Source organism: Littorina saxatilis, linkage group LG9 (genome assembly GCF_037325665.1).
Source record: "Littorina saxatilis isolate snail1 linkage group LG9, US_GU_Lsax_2.0, whole genome shotgun sequence".
Taxonomy (NCBI): domain Eukaryota; kingdom Metazoa; phylum Mollusca; class Gastropoda; order Littorinimorpha; family Littorinidae; genus Littorina; species Littorina saxatilis.
The window spans coordinates 40,619,027-40,637,848 of NC_090253.1; the positions used below are offsets into that span (position 1 = coordinate 40,619,027).

At 41.0% G+C, this 18,822-nt stretch overlaps 1 protein-coding gene across 1 annotated transcript in view; it reads left to right on the forward strand.

The window, feature by feature from the left end:
- Positions 1 to 221: 221 nt before the first annotated feature.
- The window catches only part of LOC138976089 (uncharacterized), a 65,957-nt gene continuing 47,356 nt past the window's right edge, over positions 222 to 18,822 (forward strand). The window contains exon 1 of the mRNA XM_070348899.1: positions 222 to 619. Within this exon, the coding sequence (XP_070205000.1) occupies positions 586 to 619 (34 nt within the window). The 5' untranslated portion in view covers positions 222 to 585. The remainder of the gene's footprint in view (positions 620 to 18,822) is intronic.

The following is an 18,822-nucleotide window of genomic DNA, read 5'->3' on the forward strand; positions in this document are numbered from 1 at the left end:
TCTTCAACAATCTGGAGGCAAAAAAGAAGACAAACGCAGCACGTGGGTTTTAGCCCCACACTTTCAACTAGCCCCGCCTCCAGAAGGGTTTAGCAAGGGGGCAGGGCGAGAGGCTCTGCTCCCTCCCACAGAGAGGGAATTCTACTCGATTCTTCCACTGTGGGGCAGGCCGCGCCTCCCGCCCTCCCTGTATGCTTCAAGTATGGGGTCTGATATCTTTTAAACCAGACCGCATGGTGGCTACTTCAACGATTCTCTCTAGACACCCGACAAGAGCAATCAGCTTCAAGCGGATAGGAGACACAGTGGTACTACTACAACTCTACTCTACCCCTAACTTCAAAACTTCTTCTACTAGTACAATTGCATTGTCCCACTGCAAGTTCTCTCCTTCTGCTGTGAACGCTGTTAAGTCTTGCCAAGCTAGCAAGTTGCTGCTGTTGTTGTTGTTGCGAAGGTTAAAGAGCCACCGACAGTTGAATCAGCTACCCAAGAAAGTCTTTTCCTTTTGCTGAAGAAAGCCTAAAGTCTGTTGTCTCCGTTTTAAAATTGCCAGTAATCTGTCCAGAAGTCATCAACTCTACAATGGCCGTTGAGAAGATCGTCGCTGCCCTGCTTGGTAAGTCCAGTGTTTTTGTTTTTGTTTTGTTTTGGTTTGTTCTGGTCTGGTTTTGCTTGTATTTTGTTAAATAGAATTCGTCAGTTTGCAATGTGATACGGGAGTACAGTCTGTGGACGTATGTCATGAAAGGTTGTAACGGACCCACCCAGTGAAGTTTGCGTTTGGAGTAAAATCACCCAGTGGTAACCTACTGTGTGAGCGCTCAGCCAGTTGTGCTTGACAATACACCCGCTTGGACAAGCTTCAAACGGTTCTACATGTACGTGAAACGTGTGAAACCCGTTTCTGCTCACACCACCACCATCCACTTTGATGTTCAGTTCAAACACCAAAGCTTAACTTGCGCAGAAAACCGGCAGTGTCTCTTGGAATAATGTGCATTATACAGACTGCAAAAAAACCGGACGGAATGCAACAGCGGATTCCTTGCAAGTTGACTAGCACACCACGGGGATTTGTTATTGTTTCTATGTTGACGAACAAGTCGCTTACAGCACTGCAAAACCCTAATGAGCATTGTGAATTTTCTTCTGATTTGTTTTGACCATAATACACCCGCTTCATGAGTGGTATTTCTAGCAATAGAGATCACACTGGAAGTAAACAAATTGTCTAGCTGCCAGAGCCCGGCCTTTCCGAATCTACAGAGAAAAACTACGGACGTTAATGTATTTATATGGACATGAGTGGTAGTTGTAGCAATGGATTTCACATTTGAATAAAACAATGATCCTTTAGCTCCCATAGCATGGCATTCCTATGTATAGAAGAACTACGGACATAAATGTATTTACCATTGTCGAAGTGATGCTTTATATAGCAGTGTATTTCATACCCTTGCCTAACTGTTTCGACCTCCATGGCTCAGATCAAAATACCATGTGCGTTACTACTTGTTTTCATCATCTAATATCTGTGTTGTAGTTAAAAATCCTCGTCTCTGCCTCACGCCTGTAACATGACTATCCCATCAACTGAAAAACCTGTTAAACATTTATACAATAACTGTTTGTTCTGGCTCGTTTCAATGTAACTGTTGATAGACTGCTTTCTATTAGAAACCGCTCTCAAAGCTGTGAACCGAAAGATCCTGGCCCCTCCCCATTCGCTGGCTATTCTTTCTGATCCAGTGCTTTAAAAGAGTTCATTCTGTTTCGGCCTTAGCTGCTCCGGTACGCGACGTGCTCCTTTGAATGAGAAGAGAAACAATGTCAAGAGCTTCATCCACTTCAGCTATGAAGTGTTTCAGAGAAGGAGGGAAAATTAGCCTTTTCACGCGACACGGTTGTACCAACGAAAGAAGCCGATGAACTAGTGTTAGATTGATACACTGAGTGACAGAGTATTCAGAATAAAACAGAAAAGCGAAAGGTAAAGCGCTGCACTCAGCTGTTCAGACATGCAAAACAACAGACAGTTATAAAGCTTATCTCTTCTTCTTCTTCTTTGAAACTCCCACGTTCACTCATGTTTTTGAACGAGTGGGTTTTTACGTGTATGACCGTTTTTACCCCGCCATTCGGGCAGCCATACGCCGCTATCACCGGTAGTGACGCATATCTTCTCATGTTCATTGTTTTGCTGCACATTTAAGGCGTATCACAGCAAACTATACAAGATTCCCTAAAACTCAGATTTTCTTATACAATTTGTACTTACAAATCTTGTAAAACACAAATTAATCTTTTTCAAAAAGATACAAATCTTGTACGTGGGTACGTCCGGGAAGAAAACATTCATTTAGAGTTTCTGCACTGACATTTTTGTCTCGAATTTCCTGCACATCGATATACTTGATTAGGACGTGTTCTAGAGTCCAAGATTCACCGCATCCAATACGGTTCTTTGTGATCATCCTTAAATAGGTATATATGTGTATCCAGAACTGTCTCCTCTCTTTTATTAGAGCGGCGCTGCTGCACTTTCTCAGTCAGTTTGGGCAGGATTTTGTAAAGATTTCCCCCTCACATTCCTCCCATTCACTCTGCGACAGGTGTCGCATATATACTGAATAGTTCGATCTTTGAAGACTGAAAACTTGGTATGTGTTTTGAGTGATAGGGTATTCTCAGGCTTCTTAAGCAGCTAGATCCGCGGCTGAGGTTCCTCGAATTGCTACATGGGAAGGTACACAAAGCTGAGTTAAAACACAACACACCATGAACCAAAAGACACATGTTATGCAAGCATTCGAGAAAAAAGATCACATCTTAGATGGCGATCTTCACAGCTACGAAACAGGCATGTAATTAAGTACAATGGAAGTCATTGCCTCGCTTGTGTCTTCCTTGCAAGCATTTTGTCCGATAGGTTTTCTGTATAATTAGTGTTTGTTTATCTGCGCAATTGAAAGATCGCTGGGTCGAAATATCTGTGAACGTAACGTTTTGCTTTGTCAATGATTAAACGTTCCAGCAGCATACCTTTCTTGTTTGTTTTTTTAAATTCTAAGTACATAATAATAATAATTGGACATTTTTAAGTGCCTACCCTATGGCTCTAGGCCCTTTATTAAAGAACATATATATACAGAATAGTACAATATAGTTAACCGAGCGGCCTAACAGGCAATGTAACTAACCAGCTCACCACCCAAGCAAGCAATCAATCAATATGAGGCTTATATCGCGCGTATTCCGTGGGTACAGTTCTAAGCGCAGGGATTTTTAATTTTTAATTTTTTTATTTTAATTTTATGCAATTTATATCGCGCACATATTCAAGGCGCAGGGATTTATTTATGCCGTGTGAGATGGAATTTGTTTGCACAATATATCACGCATTCACATCGGCCAGCAGATCGCAGCCATTTCGGCGCATATCCTACTTTTCACGGCCTATTATTCCAAGTCACACGGGTATTTTGGTGGACATTTTTATATATATATGCCTATACAATTTTGCCAGGAAAGACCCTTTTGTCAATCGTAGGATCTTTAACGTGCACACCCCAATGTAGTGTACACGAAGGGACCTCGGTTTTTCGTCTCATCCGAAAGACTAGCACTTGAACCCACCACCTAGGTTAGGAAAGGGGGGTGAAGTTTGCTAACGCCCTGACCCAGGGTCGAACTCGCAACCTCTCGCTTCCGAGCGCAAGTGCGTTACCACTCGGCCACCCAGTCCTCACAACAAAGATCACATCTTCAATGGCGATCGTCACAGCTACGAAACAGGCATGTAATTAAGTACAAAGTAGTTAACCAAGCGGCATAACAGGCAATTAAACTAACCAGCTCACCAAATACACTAGATTCACAAAGGCTCCTGTGTACGCCTCCTTCACGCGATCCTCTGCAAAAGACAGAACAAACATCAAAAGTTTGAAAAGAAAGCAAAGAACAATTAAAGTACAGCTAACCACTTGAGTGCCGTTACGTGACTGCACAAAAGAGACGTACCTTGCAGCGTCGCTTTTAGCCCCCTTTAAAGGAGTAACATGTACTGGTATAAATACATTAGCCTCAGAATGTGGGGAGCGACAAAACGTAGGCCTACCATCAAAAACTCTTGATTCTGACCTATGAGCTGCGCTTCATACCAACTAGATACTTACACAGGCCTACCGCTGACTTAGTTCAGCTGCCAGAGTGTAGTTGTGATTCGGAAGAATAGTCTCACTTTGACATAACTGAATTATTTATTGTTCTGCCATTATAAAAGAATCTTTGACAAGTTTAAATGGTGTTCAGGGTTTTACCTCAGCCAGAAGAAATGCGTGGTTGGGCTGGGCATAAGACTTTCTCTATAATGGCCCTTACAACTCCTTGGTTTAGGAAAGAGCAGAAATGATATTTTCATTTTTCGTAGTCACTAAATTGGTTTGCTTGAACGAATTTAATAAACCGCAAAAACACTATGCAAATTTGGGTTATCCATAGCAAGTTTTGTGTGTGCTTGGCCATACCAGAGATTACCTTGACACAACAAAATCTCCACACAACTGAATCTGCAACAAATGTCAAAGCTACCAGCCTTGTCGTACACATCTGTATTCATTTCGTTAATCAAATAAAATGTAATAATAAATATTCTGTCTGTCCATGATGCCATGTACCGACCAGTCTGTTAGCATTTTTGTTAATTCATTTCCCGCGATCTCTAGGAATTGAAACTAAACTGTCGAATCTTCATTACACAGTTAATCCCTGGGTCAAGTTCAGAAGCCATGCACTTCTATCACAGCTTTGCTGTCTCTCTCAACTCAGACTGAACCCAAAGGACTGGGTGGCCGAGTGGTAACGCACTTGCGCTCGGAAGCGAGAGGTTGCGAGTTCGACCCTGGGTCAGGGCGTTAGCAATTTTCTCCCCCCTTTCCTAACCTAGGTGGTGGGTTCAAGTGCTAGTCTTTCGGATGAGACGAAAAACCGAGGTCCCTTCGTGTACACTACATTGGGGTGTGCACGTTAAAGATCCCACGATTGACAAAAGGGTCTTTCCTGGCAAAATTGTATAGGCATAGATAAAAATGTCCACCAAAATACCCGTGTGACTTGGAATAATAGGCCGTGAAAAGTAGGATATGCGCCGAAATGGCTGCGATCTGCTGGCCGATGTGAATGCGTGATGTATTGTGTAAAGAAATTCCATCTCACACAGCATAAATAAATCCCTGCCCCTTGAATATGTGCTCGATATAAATTGCATCAAATAAAAAATAAAAAATAAATTAAAAAAAAATCCCTGCGCTTTGAACTGTACCCACGGAATACGCGCGATATAAGCCTCATATTGATTGATTGATTGATTGATTGAAACCGCGCAATGTCGCGATGACACAATTAATGCGGGGGAGTCGGCGTTTGATTGTTTCCGGAGTGTGTCTGTGGGTTTCTCCGCTGAGCCATTTCATTGAATGAAGACAAACAAATTAGAGCACTATTCATTACGTTGTCTAAATTTTTTTGTCTTGTTTAAAATGTGTTGGGGTGACATTCAAGCCCATCCGATGTCCTGTTTTGCTTTGAGAAAGAGTTTGTATTTCCCATATTGGAGTAAGCAATAGATCAAGGCGTAACACCCTTCACAATCCTTATACAACAACTAATGATGTCAATCAGAATGGACCCATGACTGTGCAAACACACACACACACGCACACGCACACGCACACGCACACTCACACACACACACACACACACACACACACACACACACACACACACACACACACACACACGTGTGCGCATGCACATCCAATCTCAACAACCATCAATACTGCCATTCAAGACAACATCGACAAGCCAACAATTTTCAGGATGTGTATCGACTTGCACTGAGATATGGCAATAGTACAGACTGGGCATGGTTTGCTAACCTGACTTTAGCTCTTTTGCATCTGAAAAAAACCCGTTTAACAAATCATAGCGAGCGAATTGATCGAATCGAACTATTCATTACAACAAAAATGGCAACAGTGCAAAGTCTTGTCAAGTGCAAGCTTCACCAAGGGACACCCCATTTCACTGTAACAACAACAACAACAACAACAACAACAACAACAACAACAACAACAACAACAACAACAACAACAACAACGACAACAACAAAGTGTTTGTGTGTGTGTGTGTGTGTGTGGGGGGGGGGAGACTAACCAATCGGCGGGACTTGGCCCTGACGATTCTGAACTAATATGAACCCTTTTATTTTGTTGAAACAAGATTTTATTCAACTTAATCATGATACAATGATGAAAGGAAAACACCCAAAGTACCACGAAGTAAAGCGACCGCTTATATTACTTAACCCTTTTATTTCACAAACAGACAAATGGAATGTCCGAAGACAGACTGCTAACATTTCGAACTCAGGAGTCAATAAACAAGAAAAGTTACTCCATGGAACATTTGATTATTGACAAAACGAAGCACTCGCCAGTATTTATTTTTGAAGTGGACGAACAAGATATGCTTTTAATTAACCGTTCTTGACTATGAATGTCGATGTAAATGCTTGTATAACTGTGTTTTAATTTGAAATGTGTCAAGCGCAAAGAGCATAATTGTAAAGTTATGATGTTGCGCTATATAAATGCTCATTTATTATTATTATTATTATTATTATTATTATTATTATTATTATTATTATTATTATTATTATTATTATTATTATTATTATTATTATTATTATATACTACAGGCACATAACAAAACTGAAAAGTTAAATGTTTAGCGTCAGCTATTGCATTTGCTTGTTTGCTGCTTTTCATTCATTCTCTCTCTCTCTCTCTCTCTCTCTCTCTCTCTCTCTCTCTCTCTCTCTCTCTCTCTCTCTCTCTCTTTCTCTATCTCTCTCAAATTGCTATGAGAGAGGAAACCGAACATTATTCAAGCAGAGATAAGAAGACTCTGTACTGACATTGGATTGCTCGTTGCATATATATAAATCCTGAAATACTTAGGAGTACACTTTCAGTTTTAACCTAATTTTCACTTTCCCAATCTATTTCCGGAAAAAGCCAGGTCACCTCGATCGCTTGATATTCCCCGAAACTCCAACGCTTAAAAGAAAACAGAAAAAAAGTGCTATAACAGGAAATGAATTATAGAACATTTCTTTTCGTTCCCGATTAGCAGCTCTTCTTGCAAAAAAAAAAATTAAAAAGAAGAAAAAGAAACCACTTTACATCCTCCTTCCATAAAAAGGAGGGTACAAAGAAACTATGTCTGTCAAGTTACAAAAAAAGAAGAAAAAAACACCGTTTTAGATCCTCTGTCCGTGAGAAAGAAAAAGAAACTACACTATCAACAAGTTCAACAAACTTGACGCTCTAATTCCTTTACCGGTGATTTAATACCACTTCCTTTTGGTCCAAATCTGTCGTCAAATCCAGGTTTTGATGAGTCTCTTGTTCAGCGTCCAAGTCCAAATCTGAGTTCAGAATTTTTTTTGGCAATTGGTAATTGAATGCCCAACGTCCTTACTGTGCCAATCTCTTGACAACAAAATGGGGTCTCGAGTTTTAACATGTGGTGGCAAAGAGCTTCCTCGATTTTCTGATGTTTCCTCATTTCAAGCATTTTTCTTTACAGCATTTTTCCCCAATTATGACAGCTCTTTTTTTTTTGCAATTGAGGTTCTTGTTATTTCGTCAAATTTCCGGTTCAACAACACACCAGAAATCGTTCTCCCACACCCTCAACCTCTCTCACCCCTCCCTCCTCTCAAACACTTTTATTTGCAACTCGTGCTCAATCACACCTCCTTTAATAAATCTATTTCATGGAAACCCGCATACCAGTTTAGTTTACAACCCCAAATAGGAAGTTGTCTTGGCTTAATCCCACCAGCGATTATGTAACATGTCGGCTTTCCCCGAGTCTAAATCTTCCCCCAAATCTTTTTTTCCATTCTTGATGAGGTAATACCTCTAAAATCTCTATCCAAGTCTTGCATCCTATCCAATCGTTTGATGATGCAACTCTGAGCCAATGCGGAAAGGAGAAACAACCTGTTGCTGTTGGCAAAGAAGATTCGAACAGTGTTGTGTCTCATTTCTGCTAGGATTGCCACCCATACAAAATCCACTGGGCAACAATCGTCTATTAAGCCTGTTCGTGTGTGGGTGTTGTTAAAGTCTCATCAACTAAGTTAGAGTACAGGTGCCCAAGAGGCACAACAATCATAAAAACCGACGGATTACCGTTTTTTTTCCTTTCTTCTGTTTTACTTTAGATCTCATTTTAGTTTTTTGGGGTCCGTTTTTAGGTGCATTTTGCCTTCTCATACTCTTTGTTTTCGTATGTTTTTTTCTTCTACAAAAGAAAAAAAAAATTCTGTTCGTGTTTTTTTCCGTCAAACTTTCTGCTGTTACTTTTTTGCTCCCTCACACGAGCTCATTCAAAGAACAGCAAGGGGGGCTACTGGCAGGTACCCCCATCCCTACCCCCTCGCACCCCCTCCCAATATTCCACCTTCACTTGTTTTTGCACTCCCGGCCCCCTTCCCCCCGTCACCCCTACCCCTCACCACTGTCTTGGCCGAGAAGTAAACCACACCTGAGTTGGCCCGGAGGTGTGTGCGTTGGATTAGGGGCACAGAGAATCACGATAGAGCCACCATGCTTCATTTGGGAGGAAGGAGGTATTATTTGCAGACAAAAAAGGATATGATGACACACAAAAAAAGGAGGATATCGCCAGATATGAAGACAAAAACCGAAAGAACGCGTGCAAAATGTACCAAAATAGCCGTTGCGGTTTGTTTGTTCTCAGGGATGGAGAGATTTGCAGTGGATTGACTGTGTGTGGGAAGCGTGTTAGGGTACTTGTCCTAAGCTGTGGTCGAAGTTGTCCGTCGTTGTCGTTCACAGAAACTTGGATGCACCCATGTACATCTTTGAACATAAATACTCTTTGAAGATGTTGACCAAAATAGAAAATACAAATAGTTTGGTGTTCCAACTTTTAAAATATCTACTTGAACACTTAGATGCCTTCAAAATGCTCTTGAACCTTCCTTTCTGTTTCGGAGTTATGATTTTTCAAAGGCAGTAGTAAACTGGTGCTTCATGTCCCACAGGAACTTTGCCTATCAGGGACTAGAGAATTATATTCGATACCGTGCGGGGGGAGAGGGCTCCATGTAGGCCAAGGCAATACTCATTATATACTGTTATATACGGAATCAGTAGGTCACGTTCATGGTATTGTGTCTTACCAGGTAGCCGTTTCCATCAGGTGAACGATTTACACATTACCTTCTTGAATGATGTAATAGTATTGAAAGATGACCTCTTTGGAGTAAAATGGTATTAACTTGTTACGTGGTCAGTAACACAAAACGGCAAGAATGACCAACGTGGAACGTTGTTTGGACATATTCCCTCTACCTGATCTATAGTCTTACAGTCTTCTTTGTTGGTTCTTTCTTCTACACCGATTGTACGGACTATGCATGTTGAGTCTCACCAGGTTAATCCAGGAATATTGTGACTGAAGTCTTGCCCACTTTCTCGAGTATCAGGTACAAGGCGGCCAAAGTTATTCCTTTTGTGTTTCGAAATAAAACTGGTCAACCTCAGCCACTGAAGAGCCTTGCTGTCCATTGAAATAGACAACCACCGGAAATAACTCTGTCGTGTTTGTATGGGTTATGACAGAGTGAATACTCTTGTTTTTATTGAGGCAAACTATCCACACGTGCTTTTTGTCCACGTGTTTCCGACACATACTCGCTAGTGGCTGGCCTGTAATGCCACGTGGGAAAGCTTGCCTCAATGAATGCAAGTGTTTCTACTCGTTCACAACCCCCACAAACCCAAAAGAGTTATTTTACGAACTACCTGCTATAACTTATCTGTTTCAAGACCGGCACGGTTGGCCTAGTGGTAAGGCGTCCGCCCCGTGATCGGGAGGTCGTGGGTTCGAACCCCGGCCGGGTCATATCTAGTGGCTGCTCCGCCTGGCGTCTGGCATTATGGGGTTAGTGCTAGGACTGGTTGGTCCGGTGTCAGAATAATGTGACTGGGTGAGACATGAAGCCAGTGCTGCGACTTCTGTCTTGTGTGTGGCGCACGTTAAATGTCAAAGCAGCACCGCCCTGATATGGCCCTTCGTGCTCGGCTGGGCGTTAAGCTAACAAACAAACAAACAAATCTGTTTCAAGAGGGCCCGCTGCAGCGTTGCCTAACGGGAGTTTGCTGCAGTGACCTACATTCGCTTCTTAGAGCGCAAGAATGGGACTTGGAGTCTATTAGAAATCATTTGACGTTGTTTGAGTTTTTGCTCGCGTAGCAGCAAGTGTAACACACACAAATTAAGTACAGTAGTCCTCTGTAGTTCAACATTGAATCAGTCACGAATAACCAAAGTTTGAAGGAACATGAAAACCAAAAACCAACCAGACTGGGTAGTTGAACTGAACAGTAAAGCTGTCCCGTTTGCATTAACAGAAAATGACGCACGAACGCTTTCTTTTTTGGACTAATCTTTGACCCCACACAGTCATGTGTTAGACAGTGCTCCTCTCAAGGAAGGTAACTCTAAATTCTCGTATTAGGCGTGCCCATAGCAAAACGACTTACACAGGTACTTCTGAGGAAAATGAACACATTTCTAATCTACATCGTGTTCATAATTGTTGAACGCGGTGTAACACGAGAAAATTACTCCCACGAGATTTTTACTCCGGAGTAAACATTTCGTACGAAAATGTTACTCTATTTACGAAAAAAGTACTCCCGCATTGCACGAGAAAATTACTCCCCAAGACAGGTGAGTTCCGAGTAAACATTTTGTACAAAAATGTTACTCCCCTGACGAATAAATAACGAATAAATTACTTCACCCCAACACGAGCAATTTAACTTCCCATGTCAGGTGTACGAAATTTATACTCCCTTGTCCCCTGTTAGTCTTGGTGGTGGAAGGGGTGGAGGGAGGGTAGCGCGACATTCGTTTGCGCGAGATCACTTATTGGCATTATCCCTTCGCCCGCATCCCATTTTTGCGTACGAGATTTTTTGTGGAAGTAAAAAAAATGGGGAGTAAAAATTTCGTGGAGGGAGTAATGTTTTCGTGCCTTGTGGAGTTCTTTTCTCGTACGAAAAGTGTACTCGGAGTAAGAATTTCGTACGAAATATTTACTCCGGAGTAAATTTTTCGTGGAGTAAAAATTTCGTGTTACACCGGTGTCTGCTTTCTTCCACATACTTCACTTTCTTTAGCATTGATGAGTAATTGTATTGACGTACACCTTGTCTTCCAACAAGAACCCGATGACATTAATGTCGTCCAGTTCTTTCCTCTCATTGTGCAAACTCTCCCTTTGAATGATTTCTCTAACTTAAAGCCTCAGATGCAGGTCTTTAACATTATTTGGTAACGTATGCTGAGTTTAGGATTTAAGACTGCATATAGTCCAGAATAATTCAACAAATACATTTGCAGGTAAAGACAATGCGTCAAAATACCAGGAGGTAAATCCCAGCATGTCCACGAAATCTCGAGCATACTGATATTATGAATATTAGAACACTAGAATATACTTATGTGCAAATGACACAGCGCACTGCTTTCATACCGAACTTAAAACATAGCTCATGCTTACCTGCTGTTCCAAGAGATGTGCATTTTTGAAGATAAAATACGTTATTTTACATCTGGAAAAACATCCACCTGTGGTCACGAATGGTTCACCTGTGTATAAGCTGTAAATAAACTGTTTCTTTTTGCTAGTTGAGCCTCAACGTTGTGGTAATAAATGCCATCCATGTTTTAGAAAAAAAGACTACAGTACTTTGATTGTGATCTTTATTGTGATTGTCATTGATGATATTCTGGAACACGAATTGTTTTTATCTGACTCTGCAAGCCCAGCAGTTTGAAGCTACGGTGTTAAAGTTCACAGTCGATGATACCAGCTAGCCAACTGCTTAAAATTTAACTTTAAAGCATTTGTGTCTGGCCGACCAAGCGTATCTCGTTGTAGACACATTGTTACTTTCAGAGAATGAGACAGATTTTAGCTGACGAAACCCTTTTTGCAGACACGCCGAGTGACCCTTTGTTATTGCTTGCCTTTGTTTTACCACGATTCATTTACGGTCGCCCCAAAGCGGACTGCAAAGGGTATGAAGAGGGGGCGGTCAAAGTCCAGCTGCTGTTGCAATTAGCCAACTCTCTGAACTCAGGGGATAAACTGAAAAAACACGACACCAATCAAACATTGTTTCTTCAGGTCTCTGACAATTGAATGAGAAGGAACATGGGAATGGGAAAACTTTAAACCCGCCAAAACTTATTTTTTGACCAAAGGATTTCCTCCTGTACTCCTATATATCGTCTACTCTTAGTGTGTAAACTCTTATTCTTAAAAAGTGCAATGTATTTTCTAAAGATTTTATATGCATATACTTCAAATGCTGTCTTTCAAGAGATACAAATGCAACCCTGGAACACAAGGGAGTTAAGTACGATATCAATATCTTATTGTTTACTTTCGGGTGGCACTTATTTTGGGGGTAAAACTATAATTGTGTCCACACACCCTACCAGGGAGCAGCCTTCTACCTTTTAAAAATAGCGTCAAAACAAAACGTGTTAAGCAGTTCAAAATAGTCCTGTTTTTGACGTCTGGCCGCTGGCCATAGAACTATTTGTGGCTAAGACAAGAGAGCAGGTTATCTCTGGACAAAGTCTAGGAATATTTCCAAAGAGGGGTAATAAACTCACCCCTGCTATTGTTCGACACAGTACCTTCTCGGACGTGATAATACACTAAGTACAGTTCAAACAACAAAGGCACAGTATTCTAAGTTGAACGATTTTCTCAAAATAGAAAAGAACATAGCGAACTAAGCTTGTCCAGATTTGAGTGTTCTCTTTTGGGTACAAGCGGGTACAACTTGCTGAGAGGTCCCATTTCATCGTGAATTTCTAAATGAAAGTGTGAAAAATTTGCAAAGAAATTCGTTTGCTATTTTGTAAGGCTTTCTCTATGAGTTTTCAGTGTTGGCTTGAAAACAAATGGGTTCTAGCTTGGCGAAGAGCCCTCCCCCATCCCCCCCGCTTTTTATTATTATTTTGTAGTTCTCAGTGCATTTCTGAGAGTGTGAAGAGCTTGCACAACAACTCATTGCTTGTTTATATTTTCGCGTGTATTTTTAGGACAAAGGGAGTGTATTTCTACAACAAAAAAGGACGTTTACACGAGAGGGTCACTGACGTCATTCCGGGTGCGTTCTGTTACAAGAACGGGGAAGGCGGGCAAGACGCATTTTGGGCTCAGACCTCCGTGTATTTTGACGCCCAGACCCTGTTTTCCGGGTTTTACAAAATCCTCTCTAAACAGCTTGTTTTTATTACACAAGAAGGCAACGCTAACCGCACGGCCGGACGTCTGGAGGTGGGGTTGCTGTGTTTGTAAGAGGACGTCTCTTTACACCTCTGGCGAGAGAAAAAGATCTCCAAGGGCTAGATAGATTTGTCGTGTGTTTAGCTGAGCATTCCTTGAACTCATTCTGTATCCATTTTAGTCGTAAAAGAAAGAAGCAAGCGAAAGAAAGAGGGGAAAAGGAAACAAAGAGAGGAAGAGGTGAAGGAAGTGAAAAAGAAGTGATCAAAGGAATGAAAGAAGAAACAAAACAAGACACTGTCAAATACAAAAGGAGGAAAAAACACACAGAAAAAAAAGTGAAAACAGACAGAGAAAAACAAGTCGCGTAAGGCGAAAATACAATATTTAGTCAAGTAGCTGTCGAACTCACAGAATGAAACTGAACGCAATGCAACGCAGCAAGACCGTATACTCGTGGTCCACCGCTCACGGCATAGGCAGTGAAATTGACAAGAAGAGCGCGCGAGCGGGGTAGTGGTTACGCTATGCTGCATAGCACGCTTTCCTGTACCTCTCTTCGTTTTAACTTTCTGAGCGTGTTTTTAATCCAAACATATCATATCTATATATTTTTGGAATCAGGAACCGACAAGGAATAAGATGAAAGTGTTTTTAAATTGATTTCGAAAAAAAAATTTTGATAATAATTTTTATATATTTAATTTTCAGAGCTTGTTTTTAATCCGAATATAACATATTTATATGTTTTTGGAATCAGCAAATGATGGAGAATAAGATAAACGTAAATTTGGATCGTTTTATAAATGTTTAATTTTTTTTACAATTTTCAGATTTTTAATGACCAAAGTCATTAATTAATTTTTAAGCCACCAAGCTGAAATGCAATACCGAACCCCGGGCTTCGTCGAAGATTACTTGACCAAAATTTCAACCAATTTGGTTGAAAAATGAGGGCGTGACAGTGCCGCCTCAACTTTCACGAAAAGCCGGATATGACGTCATCAAAGACATTTATCAAAAAAATGAAAAAAACGTTCGGGGATTTCATACCCAGGAACTCTCATGTCAAATTTCATAAAGATCGGTCCAGTAGTTTAGTCTGAATCGCTCTACACACACACACACACAGACACACAGACACACAGACACACACACGCACATACACCACGACCCTCGTTTCGATTCCCCTCGATGTTAAAATATTTAGTCAAAACTTGACTAAATATAAAAAGAAGAAATAAGACAGAGACAAAAAGAAGAAAAAAGAGAAAGAAAAAAAAAGAGAGAAAAAGACGGAGAAAAAGAAGAAAAAAACTCCCACGAAAAAAGACAGAAACAAACGAGTGAAAGCGTAAGAATAACTCTTCAGGAAAACACTGGTTTGGCAGAGTTAATGAAGTGCAAAGACGCTGGGGTACGCTTGGTGCACGCATTCCTTTTCCCGCTATTTGTCCTACAATTATACTTCTCAAGTATCTCAAGCAGAAGGTTGGATTTTCAAGACATCACCGTACATACTAACACCCCATTTAAAATAGTAGTAGCATAGGCAGCAGGAACATTTAGAAACATATTTAACTGAGGATAGGAATCGAATGCCAGACGCATAGAGATGACTTTTGTTTATATAGCCACATTACAGTAAAACGCTGTATATATGTAGAATTCTGCCATTACTTAAGTTAGCAGAACGCTTATAGGTGATCTTTTAAGTTGGCAGACCTGGCAAAAATTGTGTGCACATTTGTGTTCTTATGTAAATGAATAACTAAAGCAGATATGCTCTTCAGCAATAACATCACTAATTACAAGAAAATACTCAATTTGCATTTATGTCATCTTTGTTTTGTGATTAATTAAGTGAATAAAGTAAACACTAAGTAAATATTACCCAATGGAAGAAATGGTAGCTTTGAGTAAAGTTTATTTTTGGGTTCTAACTTCTTTGTTTAAATCTGTATATTCCCTTGAGATTTTGACATTACATTCAGAATACGTTCATCCTTCTCATGTCATATCAGATTGACCATAAGATATATAGATAATACTACACGGCTTGCTGTGTGATACCAGATTTAGAGCGAATGCGAGCATTTCAATGTTTGAAAAAGCAACCTGTGTAAACCTGGTATCACAAAGCAAGCAATGAAGTAGTCTGTTTATCCTCTAGTCTGTACTTGATTGCCTTCTGCTTCAAACTTCCAGGAGTCGACGCGTCCAAATTGAAGACGTGTCTAATGGAACTTCGATCTCTTCCAAAGCATCGTGAAATCGTTGACATCTAAGCAAAAAGATGTCACTCTAGAAATTATAGCGTCACATGGAAGTTATCAACATTCTTGCAGAGTAAACAGCAAACACAAAAGTGTTTTGAGAATGACGTTTGTCTCGGTGACCTTACCATTATGAGCAGTGGATAGTTAAGTCCCTGCCAGACTGTAGTTTGACACGACCTCACGTGTGAGCATGTGCTTTAGCTACGACTAGGGTAATCTCTCTCACGTATGTGAGATACAAATAAATGTATGTAGCCATTTAATTTTTTAAAGTTCAGGCTGAATTTCTTCACATTGGGCCTAATGACGCATATTCTATCGCACAAAGCAAAATTCGGCTATGGGAAGTAAATGAGATGCATTAATTGCCTTTTCCTGACTAATGACACCAAAATACACTACAAGTTGGCGTTTTTGGTCGCCATCTAAAAGTATGCTACAGGGTATAAAATAATGTTAGTCTTTGATGGAGAAATAATTCAAATAATTCATCAATCTTCAGAGTGAAAAAGTCGTCGGGGGGACGTGAGTGCGGAAGAGGTAGTAATCCTTCTCCAGGATGTTCTGTTGGTGGCCATCGAATCTGTGTCCATTCTTCAACTTTGTTGGACCAGCTCTTTCATTGTCTCCCGAATCTGCGTCCTCATTCGACGGTGCCTTGCAGTATGTTTTTTTAAGGGTGTCGTGCCTCGTGACGTGGCCGAACCGCACCAAGTTCCGCCAGGAGGGGTTCTTGGGGGCCTTACGTTTCTCTAGACCAAGCTCCGAACATAGTCATTAGTCCTGTGCTCTCTGTATGAGCAGTTTTCTCAAGTACTGAGTCTTGAATGCCTTGATTCTTCTTTCATCGTCAGCCAAAAATGTCCACGTCTTGCAGCCGTACAGCAGAATGGAGACGACTAGAGACCCGAAGAGCTTGAGGTTTTTTGGAAGCTGATATTACTCTACCACACCCTGTTTAGTCTGGTCATCGCTGTTGTGACTGTGGCGATCCGTATGCAGATTTCCACCCTGCAGGTGCCGTCTTTCAACAGGGTAGCTCCCAGATACACTTCTTCCAGTGGCTCTCCATCCGTGATGATGTTGGTGGTGACACTGGTGGTGTTCGTGTCGTTCACTATGTCCGTGGACTTTTCCGTGCTGACCTCCATCCCACAGTCACTGACACTTGCAGGGAGCCTGTTTGTCAGATTGTGGAGCTCGGTTTTCCTGCCTCCAATGAGGTCAATGTCGTCTGCAAACTGTAGTCTCATTATAATGGCCTGCCACAAATGGTTATGGATGTGTACACACGGAGGTGTATGATGTACACCTTTTTGTAAATATTGTTGAGTTGCTAAACAAAAATCTAGCTAGGCCTGCCACATCCAAGTGTGGTTTCTTCCAGGATATTTCGCTGACAAATTCTGGTTGTCATTCGCATACTGTATTTTGCAAAATATCTCCACACTGGAGCAAACATCTAAAACCATACCCCAGTACCCAGCTCGGGAGCACATAAAGACATTTTGTCTTCAGAAGTGACTTCTGACATACCAGTTGTTCTATCACCACAATTACGTACCTGATAGGCAGAAATAAGTCCATCCTTCATAAGATATATAAGAACCAAAGGGAAGTGAGCGCTCTAATATCAAGGCAAATAACCAGACCCTTGACACCGGATATAAAAGGAAGTGGCCAATATGACATGTTCGATTGAATAGCGCCCAATCAGTATTGTATGAAAGAAAATCCGAAATCCTTCGGGAAAATCGCCCTGCAAAGTAAGGAAACCTTATTCAGAAATAAAGACGCGCAAAACGTGTGTCTGAGGTACTTTAATTGGCATTTAGACCATACAGACACTCGAAAAGCAGTAAGGTATTTTGTGCAGGTTCAGATAGGGATTACAACAACAATTTAACTTTTTCTCTCGGCTATTTAACAGTAATGTTTGTTCACCGAACCTGAAAAAAATTCCGTGGACCTCACTGAGATAAAAAAACGAGAAAACTGCACTCTTTCTTTGGTGCCACTTCTACTGTATGTCCAGCTGCTTGCTTCAAAGCCAGTGAGCCAGTCCTAAAGCTTCTCGCAAAAAAATAGAAAAAAATAAAATAACTCAGAAGAAGATTAACAGTTTGCATCGTAAGGGAAACGTCTGTTTCTGTTCACCCATTGTGTTGTTTAGTAGGCTAAAAGAAGACACGATTTTCCTGATGACAACCTTGTTTTCAAAACAATCAAAATTACAATATGTTGGCACGTTAGCAAGGTATTTTGGATTTTGTTCTCCCAAAAAATCTAATGAAAACACGAGCGTTAAAACTTTCACTCAGCTATCAGTCTAGGGAGTGAATTATTCAGGTACAGAGGGTCGTTTCCAGGTGAGACACATGTTGCCTTGCTTGACATTGCCTCCAAGTATGCCTCCCTCTCAAACCTGTTGGGTACATGCTCAAGATCTCATTTTACCCAAGAGGCCACTTATAGACAGAAGATTCACCAAGACAAAGAAGGGACAGCCCCAAGGCTGATCCGCAAATCTGCATTTCACAAGAATTAGCTCAGGATTATATTGTATTATATTTTAGGGAAGGGTTGACTATAAGGGCGTGAGATTTATTATCTTAGGTGTTGAACAAATTGCTTGAGGTGCAGTTTGCATATCTGTAGGTGAATTCTTGCGACACTTCAAACGGGAAAGGCTAGTCACTGGTGGGTTTAACTTGTTGCAGTGTTTAGCATGGTGTACAAATATGTCCCCAAATTCTAAGGCAGGTTCTGAAACACCTTGTTACGAAGGTCGTTTTCGGGCGACAAACTATGCGGGTCAAAGAGGTTCCAGGGTAACGACCCATTTGCACTTCTGTGTTTAACAGGAATTAGCTCAGGATTGCATTTAAGGAAGAGTTGACTAAATGGGCGTGAGAAGTATCACGTTAAGCGTGGAGCAAGTTATCTGTGCTGCGATTTGTGTAACCTTGGATAACTGAAGTTCGATTCTTGTGATCTACCGAACAGGAAAGCCGGCTGGGTTAACCTTGTTGATGTGATTAGCATCATGCTCAAATCCATCCCCAAATTGTAAGTCGGGGTTCTAACACAACACTGGAAGTCGTACATAACATATTGTCCGAGACA